General features: G+C 37.0%; 2 protein-coding genes across 5 annotated transcripts; both read right to left on the minus strand.

Annotated features, from left to right (window-relative positions):
* Window positions 1–3,781: 3,781 nt before the first annotated feature.
* LOC103449783 (kinesin-like protein KIN-14L) lies at window positions 3,782–11,782 on the minus strand. 4 transcript variants are annotated; one of them, XM_070809917.1, is made up of 19 exons: window positions 11,596–11,782; window positions 11,406–11,482; window positions 10,874–11,031; window positions 10,508–10,654; window positions 10,165–10,420; window positions 9,320–9,423; window positions 9,112–9,183; window positions 8,547–8,648; window positions 8,338–8,412; window positions 7,863–7,944; window positions 7,661–7,760; window positions 7,396–7,565; window positions 7,182–7,288; window positions 6,660–7,003; window positions 6,248–6,498; window positions 5,786–5,949; window positions 4,744–5,609; window positions 4,452–4,583; window positions 3,782–4,301 (listed from the first exon to the last, which is right to left on the minus strand). In XM_070809917.1, the coding sequence occupies exons 2-19, from the start codon at window positions 11,470–11,472 to the stop codon at window positions 4,211–4,213; spliced, it is 3,288 nt and encodes a 1,095-aa protein (XP_070666018.1). In that variant the 5' UTR covers window positions 11,473–11,482; window positions 11,596–11,782; the 3' UTR covers window positions 3,782–4,210. The 4 variants fall into 4 exon arrangements, with proteins under 4 accessions (XP_070666018.1, XP_028946480.1, XP_028946479.1 ...); XM_029090647.2 differs by having other exon boundaries at window positions 7,396–7,569; window positions 7,665–7,760; window positions 11,596–11,773; XM_029090646.2 differs by having other exon boundaries at window positions 4,408–4,583; window positions 7,396–7,569; window positions 7,665–7,760; window positions 11,596–11,773.
* Window positions 11,783–15,354: 3,572 nt separating this feature from the next.
* LOC103449764 (protein MIZU-KUSSEI 1) lies at window positions 15,355–16,653 on the minus strand. The gene has a single exon (XM_008389090.4). The coding sequence runs from the start codon at window positions 16,459–16,461 to the stop codon at window positions 15,622–15,624; it is 840 nt and encodes a 279-aa protein (XP_008387312.2). The 5' UTR covers window positions 16,462–16,653; the 3' UTR covers window positions 15,355–15,621.
* Window positions 16,654–18,185: the final 1,532 nt, after the last annotated feature.

An 18,185-nucleotide genomic window follows, 5' to 3' on the forward strand; every position in this document is an offset into this window, starting at 1 on the left:
CTATAGCCTCTTCAAACTCGAAAAAATAATAATAATCGTAATTGGTCACCAATCGTTTCATTTAAAAAAATAAAAAAAAACTTTAACAAAGCTATGGGAACGTTATACTACTTCTATTTCTACTTGAACTGAAAAAGGCTATGCAGCTTTTCAACCTTTTTATTTTATCTTTTACCTTACGAGCAAATTCATCTTTTATTGTGCACAAAATTGAATGCATTGAGATTGAGGCGACTTTGACAAGGCATAACCTAATTTCTTTTGGCATTATTTTCCATGTTTAAATGCAATGGAGATAATCCTTACTTCTAGTCAATAATGTATTGTGCATGAGTTTGAAATATCATTATGGTGACATCTTTGTTATTTACACTCTACAATGTGAGCTCGAAACTCTTTTTTGTAATTAAATAAAAGAGATCACATTGATTGACATCTCATTGTAGGCAACTTTTTTCCTTTTTTATCAACTATATTTTACACCCTACATGTTTGATGCAGTTTTGAAAATGAGTCCTGAGGTTCCAGTTTCCTTATGTTTGATGTAGTTTTGAAAATGAGTCATGAGGTTCCAGTTTCCTTACATGTACAATGAGGTTTGAAAAATATATCAATTTACATTTTTTGTTTCTTTGAATGTTTAATCCTCCTTTAACTTGATGAGTTTTCTTTGTCAATTTGGTAGAAATGCGACTTACACGTTAAGTGTCTTAAGATCACCACATCATTAATTTTTAATGAACTATCATAAATTCGACCACTGACGCAAATTTGATACATTTGCAAGACCTTACGGTGCAACGTGAGATAATTAAAACTCTGTTGCTCATTTTGGAAGTCACCCAGATCTAAAGCTTGTAAAATATAATTAGCCATTCTTTTTATGAAATGATTAACGATAAGGGGTGTGCTATCCACACATCTCTTGTTAATTTCTGTCCGTTGATTTTCTTCAATTCATCCGATTCGACGGTCGAAAATTAGAAAAGTGTGTGAGAAGTAAAATGGGATGTGTGGATATCACATCCCTAACAATAAAGGTGGCAGATATAGAGGGGACCACATGCCACTTGGTTTTGCAATTCGCAATTCACATTGCAGGAGGATACCCCTGCCAAAAAAACTAGCCGTTGGGATTTCTCAAAAAAAAAAAAAAAAAAAAAAAACTAGCCGTTGGGCTTATTGGTTTCTTCAGTTGAGGAAAATATCTTTTTATTTTTTTATTTTTTTATCTTTTAAAAAACAATGTATTTTTAATAATCTCTATTAATTAATAAAACTCTCTTTGTCAATCAAGAGAGGGTGAAAAAAAAAATTAGTCTTCTATCACAAAAAAAAAAATGATGGGCAATAATGTAATTTCATAGGTTCAATTTTTACTGTTTTTTATTGAAACCTCACATACAGGTGATATTAAAATAGCTTCAATATATATATATATATATATATATATATATATATATATATATAAAATAATAAAAAAAAAAAACAAAAACAAAAACAAAAACCTCTTATTGCCTCCATGTTCTCTCTCTCTCCCTCTCCCTCTCTCTTTCTCATTTTCTAAAAAAATGTGTTCATACACACAAAATATGTAGGCAAATGCTAGTATATAATTAAGTTAAACTTGACAACAAAATTAAAGACCTTTTCATCATTTCACATCTCCTATACAATTTTCCCAAATTTTATTTAGGCCCTCCATGTCCAGACACTTTTGATAGAAAATTTCGATTTGTACTGTGATCGTTAACAGACTTTTATCATGACGACTAGATTAATAGTATTTTTTTTTTAACCCACAGGGTTAATCTAAAATTAAAAGCTCACTACAAGAATCGTAATGAAATGAGACATAAACACAATGTCATTTATTTTACTATTTTTCACGAGTGAGAGGTTGGGATTTAATTAAACATTATTTAGTTAAATCTCAACTGTTCTTTCTTATCTTTTGATGCTTAAGATGATCTAGTTAAATCTCAACCCTTCTTTATTACTTTTTGATACTTAGAGAGCAAAGCTCTTTTGCTCTCAACCTCTCTCTTTTTGTAAATGTTCCCAAATTATCTCACATGGAGGGGGCTACGGGGCACATATGTAGTTCAAACTCTGCATGTCATGAAATCTGTTAGGGCTGGTTTGGTATTGCTGTACTTTGAAAAAAAACTGATTCTGCTATGCTGTGAGAATAAGCAGCTGTAAAATAAAACATCAGAGTGTTTGGTAAACTTTTTTTATAAAAGTGCTTTTGAAAAAAAAAACAGTATTATAAAAGCCGGTTTTTCAAAGCTGGGTTTTGCAGCTTTGTGTTTTTGGCTTTTTTTCACCCAAAACTGTGAAAAAAAGAGCTGAAGCTGAATGTTTACCAAACACAAGAAAGCTCCCAACTTTTTTTGATACCCACTTTTTTCAGAATCATCTCAGTACCAAATCAGACCTTAATCTCTTTGTTTGACAATTTCATGACAAAAGTAGTACAAAGGTGTTAATTTTTTTTTTCAAAGGTACAAAAGTGTTAATTCAAAGAAAGATTATTAGAATTATGCATAGAGTGCATGGCACCAAATTTAGAGAAACTCGTATCACTGAAGTAAGAAAGTACAATAACAATAATATAGGAAATGTTCAATGCATAATTGAAGCTAGATGGAGGTAGGTGTTCGCGGCAAGTGTGGATTATACTGATTGATGAAGTTTTCTTCCACAATTTATTGCGTTTCTAATTCAAACTCTCTTCCTTTTTAATATTTATCATAAAAAAAGAGCGAATTTAGAAAAATAAGAGAGTAAGATGCATACAACTATATGCACAAACATGCGTGAGAAGCATAGAATATTTCTTGTGCACTATCCAAGTCACATGATATTAAAATATTAATCTAGATACCTAGAGCATGCCTTTTCACTTGGGTTTTTAAAGATCTCAAAGATTTTAAAGATTTAATATAATTTAATTGCACATGTCCAAATCCCCAAAAGGTATACAATAAACTGTATGCAAGTGTTATATCTCACATGGGCCTTGGTCCCCTCTTTCACATTCAAAAAGAAATATTATATCACACATTATGCAAAACTCAAGTTGCAAGTTGCAACCAAAATAAAGTAAAAACCTATTGGAATTAGTGTTTGTTGAGAATGCAAATATGTGTTAGTTATTAAAATATTTTGGTTCTTTCCGTTTAATTATTAATTGGTTTTACGTTGAATACTCGTATTTATTATGTGATCATAATTATTATGTGTTAGACCTAATTGCGCTTCCTATCAGAATCTCATGAGTTCTTAGAGGAGTCATGCAATTGGACCCCGAAAAATGAAAACAACAACAAAGTGTTGATAATTAATTCAAGTTTTATTTTTGGTTTTCAACTTTTTATATAGATAAAAGATACATATACGAAAGAATGAGGATTGAAATAGTGAATGAAGGGGGGAGGGACAAATGAAGGAGAACGTAAGAAATAAAAAATCAAGAAAAAAAAATCCGATTCAAATTTGTTTTTCATTTTCAATGTATTCTTCCACGTACATTTCTTCCACTTCGTTCCCTCCATCCTTCCTTCACTTTTGCTCATCCCTCTTTTCTGTTCTATATTTTTCTTCTTTTAAAAAAAAAAATTGAAAATTAAAACAAAAAGGAAATAGTTATAAACGAGCCTAAAAATTTCGACCATTTGAGCAATGAAGAGAAGATGTTTTTGTCATCTCCTCATGTTCAAGAAGAGATATCAAACTGGTTCTTTGCAATTTGTACCGAGCTGTAGGGAACACAGAATTGGTGATATATATCATTTATTCCTGCCCATCATATTTAAAAGTCGAACAGAAACAACAGACATAATTCGAGTGTGTGTATCATTTCCCTAAACAAATACTAGTGAACCAAACGAGACAAGAACCTAGAACTGAACCACTTTTAATACCAGAACTTCACAATGTGGATCCAAACTAGGTACTACAATTACAAAGAGGATCATCACTTGACAATATATGAAACAAAATTGGGATCTCAAGTCAAGTAGATCATGTTAGCAGACAATATATGAAGCATTCTCAGATTGCCATACAAGTCAGTATGCTTTGAGCCAAAGCGTTACCAAGCCTTTTTCCGGCAATTGCTGGACTGTGTCTGAATTCAATTGCTTCGAGTCAAAGCACCACAAAAGGTTTCACTCTGCATCAAATTATCTATAGTCACCGCTTGTTACTTTTTGTTGATGAACGGACTGGCGGAGGTGTTTTGCCACTTCTGTTGACTGCCGGAGGTGTTTTGGCACTTCTGTTTTCTTTTGCACCTGCAAAAGGAAACGCCATAAGAAACTCAAGTGATATATGAATGTGAAAGCTCTAACTAATAAGATTGTTCTAGAATGTAATGAAGCTTGTAAAAGCTTTACATACTATTTTCGGTTGGCTTCCCTCCTAGAGATGATCGTCTGTCATACCCTGATGGTGGAATGCTGGTCAGTGATTGCCGCCTCAAAGTTCTTGCATTATTTGTAACCGGTGATTTTCCATCATTGATATTGCTTGCACATTTAACACTTGACTGTGCTTCCACCAAACTTTGCTGGTTCCTGCAAATTCAGTGGGGAATTATGTTCATACGTGTATCTGATGTTTGAGGCATCATAACAATGCAAAACATATGTAATGTAAACCGGAAAAATAGAGAAATGTCCCAGACTATAAGGAGAAGAAAGAAAGAAGAAAATTCAAAACATGAGTTTCACCCACCTCTTCTCAGAGCCATTGATCAGTTTTCCAATAGTCCGCAGGGATTTCCTTATCTGAGATCCTTTTCGACTTGTGGTACTTGTCAAATTAGGTGTCAGGTAATCGGTAGAAAGAGTCACCTTACTTTGCATGACAACCTGTACCTCATTTCTGGAATGCTTTTGTGGTTCGGGCGTCGTTGTTGATAGCTGGAGGGGACGAACTTGTGTCTTATTATCTGTTATTAACCCTCTCTTCTGATTGCTAGCCATCTTTGGGCTACGAGGAGTCATCTTTGGGCTGCGAGGAGCCTTGGTCTGAGGCTCAGATGTTGTTGGTTTCTGAGGAGAAGGAACTTGGTTTCTACTACCTGGTTTCAACACTCGCTTCTGATATGTAGTACTTGCTGGAGTTAGAGGAGTCCTGGGACAAGGTTCGGGTGTTTTTGGTGGCTGAAGAGAATGAACTTGTGTTCTACTATCTGTTTCTAACACTTGCTTCTCGTAGGTAACGCTCGTTGGACTTTGAGGAGCCTTGGAACAAAACACTTCTAATGTGGAATCCGCATTACTGAAATGGCCCAACGGAGTAGTGACTTCTGCTGCATTTTGAAGTTGACCATATTCCTGCATTGGCACTGCCTCAGCTGGAAGGAATTTCCCCATGTCATGCGATATATTTAGATTATCCTTCTTAATCAATCTTGGACCTTCCAAGCTCAACCTCCTTGAACTAGTTGGAAGATAAGGGGTTTTTGCCTTCTCGGTCTTCACAGTGCTGCAACTTTCAATGCTTAATCTTCTAAGACGTTGAGGAGTTCTCTCAGTCGTTGTTCTTGATACACACTGACCTTCTTTGTTTGCTAATGCCTTTTTAAGACTCTCAATCTGAAAAGTTAGAAACACGATACAAGTGTTAGTGCATAAACAACTCTAATGTTTTGCTGATATTCTAAAGTTTGGGGATTAATTTAGATAGAACAAATGATCAATCCAAGCATAGAGAGTAAAAGGAGTTTGTGAAAATATAGGCAGAAAAAACCAAATTAATAAAATTTGTTCACCTGTTCTTTGAGTTGCATAACCTCACCACTCCCCTTGTTTGAACGAGCAGCACCTAGTTCCACAGTGGAAACTCTCTGAGCAAACTTCAAGGTACTGATAGTTTCACTGAAGGAATCCTCTTCTGGACTCACATGAGCAAGCATTAAAGTTTTAGCATGTCCACCTGAAGTACAAAACCAAAGAGAAAGTTGGGATAGCTCAGTCAGTACACAGTATATGCACCATACAATTGGAAACTCTTTTTATTGAATAAGGGCTATGGGGAAGTGATCATTTAAACTCCCGGGGAATAAGCTTCTCAAGTTTTCCATTTCACCAATCATACTGTGGAATCATTTTGAATCCAAGCAAACAGTTAACCAAATTTCTCACCCTTATAATGTGGAATGATCTTGCTCAAAGCCAATACAATAAGATAAAATGATTAGAGAGAAATGCTGAATATTCGAGAAATTACAAACCTAAGGAGTCTTGCAACAGAAGTGTGAGTTTGCTGTTTCTGTAAGGGATGTGAGAATTCTTCTGAGCCAAGGCTGCGATAACATCTCCTAAACAAGAAAGAGACTTGTTGATATACTGTGCCTCTTTCAGCCTATCTCCTGTAACTTCAGATTTGTCCACTCTTTCACTTCCCGCAAGGTCAACTAAATGAAGGCAACTGTGTAGAGTACCTCCAGAAGTATCTTTGCCATTCACATGGACTGTAAGGACACTGCAGATACACACCAAAGAATATCAGTAAGCACTAAATAACTGCTATCTTGCTCATTGTTTTTGTTTTTATTTTAGCTCGCACTCGATAGTTTTCAGATATTGTATCATAAGCTATGAAATGGTAAAGGTAAGCTTTTTCTTATAAGAGAGCAAACTGACCTATGGGAACGGCTGCTGCGGTTATTGATTGCAGTCGAACTGACCATACGATTCATCTCACCAAATTTCATGAGGTTCAAGACATCAGTAGAGGAAGTCACTGAGTGCATTGTAGCATCTGGAATACTCAAGCCATTATCACCAGTGCAGCTCCGTATCTCTAATTTGGCAGTGGATGAATCTTCTGCAAGAAGGTCTCGTACTTGTTCATTGTAAATTTGGACCATTTGAACACAAATGTCATAGTCTATGATATCCTTCCTTTTGTTTGACATCTGGAACAAATCGCTGAGAGCTAGATAATTAATCCCCATATCCGCCGCTGATCTACCTGATGGACCACTCTGTAAAAAAATAAAAACTTATTGTATGCACAAATCTGATGTGTCATTTCTTTATAGTATGCAAAAATTCTTGCAAGAAGATGAGAACCAATCATAAATCCTACCCTCCTATACAAAAAAGTTCAGCCTAAACATTACAAAAGATTTATCCAACTGAAGTCTCAGGCTTGTCTCTTACCATAGTATGTGTTTTACCGGATCCAGTTTGACCATAAGCAAAAATGCATACATTGTAACCATCCATCACAGACCTGATCAATGGTTGAGTGTCCTTAAAAACTTCATCTGCAAAAAAAGTATAATAGAGTCAATAAGCAACAGATTGATGCCCAAAAGCTATGAAAAAAAAAAAGGTTTTTATGTTAAAAAAAAAGGTTTTTATGTAATACTACCTTGGCTAGCAGTTGGACCAAACACTCGGTTGAACTGGAAGGCCTTCCTTCCATCCTTCTGGGGCTTTGCAGGGTCCAAAATCACAAGTGAACCATCCTCTCCAATGAAATTTATAACATTTCCGGATTCAGAATTGAAAGAAGGCCTGATACGGCAGTAAACTCGAATACTACCTGAAGACATTTCAACCAAGATCGGATAACAAATTTTGATAGTTGACTAAAAATACGGTAGAAAGCTAACATTTTAGTCTGGGAAAAGTACCAACCTTTCAAATCCTGAACCATGTTGTATAGCTTTTGATTCTCTTTCACCACCTTGTGATACCCAAGCGCGGCAGTAGACAGCTCCTGTACCTGAGCACCTGAAACAACACGAGCACAAACATATTAACTTTCAAGAAACTTATGTGCATATAGCTTTGTAAAATTGCACAGATTTAGGACATTCTTCCATCAGTACATACCCAAGTGTTTCAAATCTCTATTCAGTTGTGTCTGTAAGTCTTCAAAGTCACGTTTTGCACTTAACCACAAGGCCTTGAGATCCTGCAAATTGAAAATCATTACATTACCATTTCCATGCTATTATTCCTCTAGAAATTATACAATGAACTAACTGTATTTTGACTCAAATTGAAATTTTATTTGCCCAACCAGGAGCTTTCCGTTACTACTTTGTTATTAACTATAATTTATGCTAAAGATACAAACTTAAAAAAAGATCACCACAGAACCAATATCAAGTGCAATACAAATCGAAATTTATCTCAAACCCATAAAGGGATAATATTGATTAATCATTGTCAGAATTAGTTTTGTATTATGATGGAGATTCATATAAGCAAACTTTGTGCTGAAAAGATACTACACTTGGAGGACAGAAACAAAATAAGCTTTGCAGCACTATTGATATAAGCTAACTTTGTACTGAGAACATACCACAAGTTCCTTCTCTTGCGTTTGGAATACAAGTCTGTGATTGCAGTTACCCTTTCTCATACAAGCTTTGCAGCACTATTCGAAAGAAAAGGTACAGACACTTTAGAATCTAGTAAGTGTTCAGAAAATAGGGTGCAACATCCAATACCATAAAGTATCAGAGCTAACCCAAAAATATAAAAAATGCTTCTAAATTATAATAGACATACTCCAAAATTTTCAACAGCAGATGGCTCCTCTAGAGGCATAGCTGTTGAATGGCCAGGTGAGCTGCTTCTTTCTTTCAAGGGGTCTTTTAACTTAGAGTTCAACTGTTTGCACAAAAGAATACTATTGAGTTAAGAGCAACTTCGTGCAAGTAAAAACACTGGCATAATATAGAGCGAATAGGATAGCAGGAAGGGGGAGGGGGTGTGATCTTCTAAAAGAAATAGAAACTTAACCAATTCAAATAGCTATATTAAGTTCATAAAAGAAGTTGTAGAACTATGCACATTAGGTGATGCAGAAGGAAATCCCATTCAGATATCAACAATTTCCCCGAAATACCTCCTAGACTGCAACTTTATCCCAAATTTTCACCCAATATGTATTTATCATAATGAACAGAGGAAAATAACTGGGGATGCTCTCTACATTTTATTTGATTCTCTCTACTTCACAAGATAAACACATCATGATACTTGAAAATCTAAAACACAAAGTGGCTTGTTTTGGAATTTATTACCAAGAAAAAATAATAGAAACAACTCGTAACACTCAAATCAAACTAACCTCAGGAAACTTCTTCAGTAGATTTTGCTCCAAATAACTTGTCATGATCCTTCGAAAGCAGCTCACTGCATTCTGCACAGAAGAAATTGGTTAAAAGAGATGAAAGTTGACTGGAAATTTAATCCATATTCCAGCATTTATTGACTGAATCAGAGTAACATTCTTTATGTTAAAACTTAGAAGGCAGAAAAGAGAGAGAGATCATTACCGAGTCTCTACCATGGTATGAAGAAAGAAGGTTGTCATCAATGTTTTCCTTTCCGTCAACCATAGAGTCAGCGAGTAACTTGACAACAGATTCTATGGAATCCACTACATCACAAGTAACAGAAAGATAAGAGTTAGGGAGAAAAACTGAAGATCGTTACAAATAGCAGCTGTGGATTCCATATAAGAATGATGGCCTTTTTGGAGCAGATGTTTTCATATCTACTAACAGATTGAAAAGAAATTTTGTATCATTCAATAAGGATCCTTCAACCCTGAGCATCTGAAATAACCACAAAATATAAAGATAGTGTACTACCCCTAATCTTAGTGTTCATGAAGTTACATCAATCAATGAACTCGAATGTGATGATACATTACTTCTTTGAGGTCATATATTCAATACTGAAAGTTTATCAGTAATAGCATCTAGAAGTAACCATGTCTTATACAGTATTCACTAAATGCTACCCTTGGCTTAAAGGAAAACACAATTAGAAAACTATATATAGTCCACATCCAAGCATAAATTTTATAGCACAACATGAAAAGAAACTAATGTACCAAGAATGTAGGTTTCTTATGAAATCCTTTTACGTATGCTGCTACATCAATCAATGGGCTTGTTGATTAATTATATGTTATTTGTTCGATGTCAAATGTTTCTTACTAAAAATATCCATATTCCCTCATTGATGATCATAACAAATATCAATATTATGCATATGTTATCAATTTAATTAATTTCTGTAAAAAGTTTCCGGTCTAGGTATGTACCATAGATATGAACTAAACTGCATATATAAGAAATGGATAAAATTCTTAAGAAAGAGAAATCAATATAACCTTCAACTTTCCGGTCATCAACTTCAACAGGTGGTTGTCTTTCACGTACGGCAGACATATCCAAGTGCCTGCAAGATTCTGATGGGACTACAGTTGAGGCCCTTGAATGCAGTCTATTGGCAGAAACCATAACTAGCGGAGATTTCACATATTTATTACATCCATTCCCATTGCCCGTCTGCTTCCACTCATAATACGATTTAAGGGCTAAAACACAATCAACAACCTTGACTGCTGACCCTGCCTCCAATGCATCCTGAGACGATAAATATGGAACACACAATGTGCAAATGAAAGTAGGGGTGACATGTACATAAAATACATATATGAGCAAATGATTTACCCTTTCGAGGCCAGAAGCTTCAAAAGCAGGCAGCTTCAACTCTTCCACGGCGACCAGAAAGTTACGGACATTCTCGAAGTACTGATATGCAGGCAATGCTTGAGATTCCCAACTTAATGATTGCAAAGGCATTTGGCTCTCCACAACCTTAGATAGTAATTAGGATATATAAATAAATAAATGGAGAACAAGTGTTAGGACTGGATAGAACTAGAAACTTCGCTTATATATACAAGAACATATGCCTATTTTTACTGTTGGAAACAAATCAGCCATAGAAATCTAACATATCATTTTCCTTTACGTTCTTCGCTTCCTTCAACCAAACAGAGAAAAAAACACGAGTCTGAGATCGAAATGAGATACCTTGGGCACTGCTCCTGGTTGAATCTTGTTGATGGCATTGCATAAGATCAGACCATTTCTCAAGCAAGAAATGAAGTCTCTCTCCGATGGCTGTTTTGGTATGCCAAGTGGACCCACCAGGCATTCAAGCCATTCAACGGCTTGGAATCGCCTCCAAGCTGTCAAAATTACCAAATTCAGAAATTAAAGAAAAATTTTAAAAATTTCAACAATTCTTAAAAAATCAATAATTTCGGTCCCCGTCTGTTTCTGAAGATTTAACGCAGAGCAAATTTTATAGAATCCTTGATCTGCGGAATTCAAAAACCAAGAAAGTAATCCAAAATTCAATTGATCCAATCACAACCCAATTACTATCAGTGGATAAAATTTGTTCAAATCTTGAAAACACAGTTGCTATTAGTTAATTCCACAAACAATTCCAAAATATAATTCCTCTTTATTAAAACTGGAAACAAAAATTTATATTCTGATCAAGCAACCAAACCAATTGGAAAATCAAAATGAAAATGAATTTAACGAACCAACCGACCTGCTTCTTCTGCCTTTCTTGAAGCCCTTGCAAAATCATGCAGTCCAGTTCTTGCACTGTCCTCCATTCCTTCTTTCCTGCAAATTAACGAGAAAAATATATACTAAACCACATAACATTCCAAAAGAACAAAAAAAGGCACCCAAAGTTATCGTACCGAGATATAGAGAGAGAAAATTCAATAACATACCCGATATGTTTTCTGGGTTTTTCTGTAAAACCCCAAAAACCCAGAATCTTGAGAGAGAGAATAGCAGAAGGGTCTGCACTCTACAGAGAGTCTAGCATGAAAAAATGCAGCATTCTTGGGGCTCTTGGCTTTCGGGCTAAATGTAGGTACCGAACTCCAACTTGAGGCTTCGGAATCCTAACGTTTCTTTTTTTTGAATTCAAATAGGTAGAGCTGATCGCACCCGTTCAATAGGACGACTGTTTGTTCTCAGCCAACGGGTGGGATCTCCTAAAAATTGAAGCTTTTGAAGTTCGGGTTCCTCGTCAAAATGAAAAAAAAAGTTCGGGTTCTTGTCGTACTGGGCCTCGGGTTTGGGCTTCTGGGCTTCGGATTGTTACCAGGAGCTTATTACAGATGAGGAATTAAAGGAAGAGAGGGCGCGACAAAGAGAGAAGATTGAGGATTTTCTGTTGTTTGTTCTCGTCACTTGTGCCTTTATATATTATAAATTGGTGAGGAATGCACTGTTCTAAAAATCTACGCTTAGGTGCTAGACAGCTGGCCATTACCTTTAATTAATCCCTAAGTGTTTGAAAATCAAGAAATGGTGCCTAGCCTGCCTAGATCACGACTATCACCTATACAGAAAATAGATAACTTTCATTTTGCATTTTATTTTTTCAATATAGTGGGAGATTTTTTGAATCCTCGAATAAACACTCATTATATGATTATTTCCCATGTTTTCAATATATTTTAATACATTATAATTATATACCATTTTATTTTGTAATTTTTGTATCCCTATACAATTATGTATTTTTTAAATATGAATAGACACTTATTTATACAATATATAATAAATTTATTTAAATCTGCATAGTTCGCCTAAGCCCTGCCTAACCGCCTAGGCTCTCTAACAATGGTGGAGCCACATGGAGGCAAGGGTAGGGCAGACCCATCCTGGAATTATTTAATATATATATAAATTGTCTGCTTCTTTTATAGCTTGTGCTGCATTGGTGATTAGTATTTGAGAATACTAGAGGAGTGATGGGTTCGAAGCTGATGGACCAAAAACTTTCTATTTTGTTTTTTTAACCCAAACCTCTGTTTTGCTTTTTAACCCGAACTTTCTTCTTTTTTTTTTTCAAACGCAAACTTTCTGTTTTTTATACATGGCCTTATGACTAGTCTTCTGTTTTAACATATAAAATTTAATTGCTCCTTCTAGTCAGTTCATATAAAACAATGCCTATATAGTTTAGGCCCTTATCTTTATCTTTTTTTTTTTTTTGTTTATAATAAACCTTAGAAGAGTGTAGTTATATTGGTTGAGGAGATAACCTTTTAAAATTGTAGAATCCTTATTAAACTGGGAGAATCCCAGAGGATATCTAAGAAGTAGATAGTACATCCTTTTAGGAGTGTGAATTGACATGCCCCCATCCCAATGTCCCAGACATCGGGATGATAGCGTGTCATGAATACTTGTAGTGCACAACAATCTTTAGATTGTAAGGACTCCAAGATTATAGGAAACCTACTAGTTCCTTGCTGGATTATGTTTTTGTATCTTATGGAACAAGTATGGTCAATCTCAGCAAAGTTGTCGGACTTCGCCTATTGACTCTGAAACAAGATGGCGGTGGTGTCGTTTCTCCGTTTATTCACCTCCACATCGGACGCTATCGAGTCCATGATCGGATTTTAGAGGTATGCATATTTCAATCTGCCTTACTTCAGCCCTAGAAAATCATGGTACCACAATTACCCCTAATTGTGTATTTGAAAGGATTATTATACCAACCTGTTCCTGTAACTACTTTATGCATGATCTGCATTGTTGAGTTATTAGTGATTTACTTGTATCCTTGGCATAATTGCTTTTATACTTTCCACTTTGGTTTTTCATACATATTTATGATTCTGGAAGGTTCTATAGTGAGGGGTTATTATGTTCCAAAAGGAAAAAGGTTTAATAAATTCTTATTTTCGCCTAATCACATTTTCTGTTTTGCGCTCCTCCAAAACTTAGTAGATGGATTCTGCGGCGAGCGGGGGACCATTGGCAGATTCTAACGTTCACTTCTCACAATACAGGAAATTTATTTGTTGTTAGTTGTGTAATATCTATCCTACCTGGGATGAGAATATCCTTACTTTTACTGCACTTTTATCTATGCTCTGAAGCTGCATGCATTTATAATAAGGGTTCTTCCGCACCGCGCACTCTCACTATTTTGAATAAGGCTGGGCTTGAGCATGTTCAAAATACGCTCCAAGCCATGCAAAGACAGGGAAACTTTTTAGTTGAACAATGAGTTTCGACAATTGTATGGTTCCTACGAGAGACAGTAAGCTCGTCGTGGAAGTATGAAAAGAACCAAATTTTGGGAGATTAACAAGATATTGGAGCAATTTCAAGTAGCATTCGAGAATAAGTTCTTGCTTTCAGAGGCAAGGAAAATGGATGAGTTTATGAGCTTGAAACAGGGGAAGGCAGGGCACCATCGGAAGTTCACTAACTTATCCCGTTATTGTTATGCCATTACTGCCAGCCCAGCTGGTATGCTCCATCAGTTTAAGAAGGGGATTTGCAAAAGATTTCGTTATTTAGCGCCATCAAAAGAGATGTACCACTTACCAGGAGTTATGCGGCTTTGTTGCGTGTCGAGGACTTTGAAAATGCCCTAAGCGACAACGATGTTGATGAGGGAGTTATCATTCAGCGGAAAAACAATAGGGGACAATCATGCTTTAGTTCGCGGAGGAACCTATCTTTAAGAGGAGCGGTAACATTTATGGATCCTCCAGGGGGTTCTAACCCAAGTACACCCCAATCAAGAGGTAAATCTATTGGTAATTCCCATTTCCACATTCAAGAGGTACTTATCAGTATCCAGTTGAGGTCACACAATATCAGGGAAGCTATCCATAACACCAGGGAAGCGGTGCACTTCAGTATGGAGGTGGACAATATCAGACTACTGATGTAGCGTCCAACAGTGGTGGACAAGGTAGACAGACAGGTCGAGCTAGGCAGATAGGTAACCATATAATCAAGGGAATATGGGAAGCCGCTTGGGAGGATAGCAGACCCACAATCATGTCAGCACTCAACAACATCACCATCAAGGATGCACAAAACAAACCTGACTTGATCATGGGTATGTTGAACATTCTCACCCACCTTGCTAGAATCTTAATTGATCCGGGTGCTACCCACTTGGTCATATCCCATTTGTTTGCTCAAAATACCCAACTGTGCTCCACTTTTATTGGGTATAACTTGGGAATCGCAATACCTAGATGCGAAGTGTGTTATGTCCAATGAGAGTACCAAGGATGTATGAAGTGATGATGCCAACTAATCTTATTCATTTTTTTAGTACAATAATATATTTTACACTAGGAGAGGGGGAGTTCGGCTAAGCCACACAATGGGCAACCTAATTTGGTATCGAATTCGTCATCCACGAGATTCGAACCTAAGAGCTCTCATTTACAAGTGAATAGGAATATCACCAGACCGTAGTACTGAGTAACATCTTATTCATTTGGATATCATGGATTTCGATGTGATATTAGAAGTGCAAAATGACAAGCGTGCCAATTAGTCATTCAATACTTTGTTCATTAAACAATTAGTAATGCAATACTTTGTTCTTTTTGATACAAAACATACATGCACGCACGCACTGAACCCACAGGAGCATACAAACATAAAAGATCATCTCTTTATTTGATGATCTGATTTAAATTAACAGCCAAGACTAGAGAGAAAATTAGCTAGCCACCACCAGCTTTTTTATTGCATATCATGTGAATGATATCAAGTCCAAGAGTATCTATATCAACTGCATATACATGAAGATATTTATAACATATAAAATCACATGTTCTTACATTTTCAAAGCTGTAAATTATATAAAAGTAGTCACTAAGCTAGCATTCACTTCTGCAACTTGCGATCAAATCACCTAAAAACTATATCTCTCTCACCTACAATTTAATTTCTTTTCCTTTTATTTTTCTTCACTTTCATATTCTGAGTAAAAAGATACTGAGTTCAGGACCTCCATTACCCTCAGGGTTCAACATGTAAAAGGCCTCCGAGTCACGGCTTCCCACGACTCGTTCAAACCTAGCTCTCATATAAAGCAACTCACCTTCAGACGCGCCACCCTTTTTTCCGTCGTCCACCACTGGAATCACGCCGGCTCCGACCGACACGCTTCGAATAGTCCTCAGCACGTGCCAGTCTGACTCGCCGCATGTGCGAGACGCCGCATACCCACACTTCCTCCCGTTACAATACATAGTCCATGAAGGCTCCTGAAACAGCTTCCGACCATGCATACCTGTACGGCCAGAACCCTGTTGCTTTTCAGACTCGAGAGCAATGCGCACGAGCCCGGAAGACATCTCTTTAACGAGTGAAGACGTTGACATGGCAAGCTCGAGAAGAAAAACAGGCTCCGACTGTGGGTCCAGCTGGACGGCGAAGCTGACGTGGCCACGGCGGTTTCCGAAGAGTGTGCCGGTGACTTTTCGGCCAAGGGAGGGAGTGACGGAGAGGTTGGAGGTGAGGGCGAGCCATTTGCATGTTGGGATAATGGTGGGGAAGGAGAGGAAGCTGAGGAAAGAGCGGAGGAGTGAGGTGAGTTTTGTTTGGGTTTTGGAGAGGTGGTGGAAGGAGACTGGCGATTGGTGTTTCGGAACCAAAAGGTTGTTGGCGACGTCGTCGTTTTGAAGATGGTTAAGTGGGAAAGTTGATGATGAAGATCTGAAGTGGTTGGATGGGATGATCTTTCTCGAAGTACTTCTTGATATGGAAGTAGTACTGGTGCTTCTTTGAAGGTTGAGGTCTTGGTGTTTCATGGTGGCACTAAAAATCTACAATTTGATAGGATAAAAAATTGTTTGTATGGTTTTGCAAGCTTGTATTATCTAATCGTTTGAAGTATGGTTTTAGTGATGAATATTAATCCTAATTTGCAGAGAAAGAGTGGGGGCGTGGTGTTCTTTTGAGAGAGAGAGAGGGAGGGAGGGAGGGAGGGAGGGAGAATATTGGCCGACAAGTGATGATAGTGTCCGGAGGTGGCCAATATAAAGGGAGACGATGGAGGCTTGTGGTGATGATGATCGCATCCTAGACTTTTTTTTATAGTGTGTGCTTAATGCCTCATGTGGACCTACAAACCACCACATTATATATGTCACAGCCACACTACTTTCAGCTACCTGCTTTTTTATATAAAAAGTTGGAAAATAATTTATTTTTTCTCAATTTGTATATTAATTAGAATATATCATTTTTCTTTGTTCACAATTATTTGTTGCAATTGAAGGGAGTTGAGGTTATGGACATCCCACCTCCTGGTTGAAGCAGTTCGTAGAATCAATTAATAGGTCTCCAAATCTTCGCCACTTAGTACAATAGTCTAGTGGTATTTCTCTTTACTTGTAAGCGAAAGATTTTAGGTTCGATTCTTGCTAAAGACGAATTTGTACCACAATATTGCTAGTCCATGTTGGAGAGTTAACTTTTTGTAATTAGTTTAGTTACCTATTTAAGTCCTTGTAGTCAGATTGTAATTAGGTTATTTGATGTTTCTTTCCTTGTAAATCACTCTTGTACATTATATATTTTCCTCCTTGGTGAGAAGAATGATATCAGGAAATTAAACCCCAAAATAAGTCCTAATTAGCATGGTATCAGAGCAGAGATCTTAGGATTTCTGCTCTGCTCGTTCCCTCAAGTAAACTCGACCCTCCTATGGAGAACCTACCACCACTCCACGGTGGAAACAACCCCATCCTAATTGATTCTACTCCTACACTAAACACTACAACCCTAAACACTACTATCCTAACCGACCCTACCATGAATCCTACCCTACCTATACCTCAAGTTGTTACACATATTGTCTATCATGATTCGTCTACTGCTTCGATTAGCATTAAACTCAATGGTGCCAATTATGGAGTTTGGTTTTAGATTGTTGAGATGTTTGTTGTTGGAAAAGACAAGTTGGGCTACTTTTTTTGGAGTAATCCCTAACCACCTATCGACGATCCGGCCTTCACCAAATGGCGTACGGAGAATGCTATTGTGAAGGGTTGGCTCATCAACTCTATGGAACCCAATTTGATTGGGTACTTTCTTCGACTACCGACGGCAAAGGAAGTGTGGGACGTGGTTGCTCGCACGTATTATGACGGCTCCAATATATCTCAAGTCTATGATCTTACCTACAAGGCCTCTCGCATGAGGCAAGATGGACGACCGGTGGAGACATACTATAGTGATCTTCAATATTTATGGCAGGAGATTGATTATCGTCGACCTAATCCGATGAAGTGCGGTAATGATATTGAAATTTTTAATAAAATTGTTCAAACAGATCGTGTGTACACTTTGCTTGCAGGTTTGGATGAGATGTTTGATAAAATTTGTAGTGATATTCTACAAACTGAGCCCCTTCCTTCCGTCAAACAAACTTTTGCCTATGTTCGCCATGAGGGAATGCGACAAGCTGTGATGAATACCGGAGGATAGCTGCTAAGTGGGGCAGCCATGGTGGCTCGGCCTGCCACACGAG

This window comes from Malus domestica, chromosome 12, assembly GCF_042453785.1.
Source record: "Malus domestica chromosome 12, GDT2T_hap1".
NCBI lineage: Eukaryota > Viridiplantae > Streptophyta > Magnoliopsida > Rosales > Rosaceae > Malus > Malus domestica.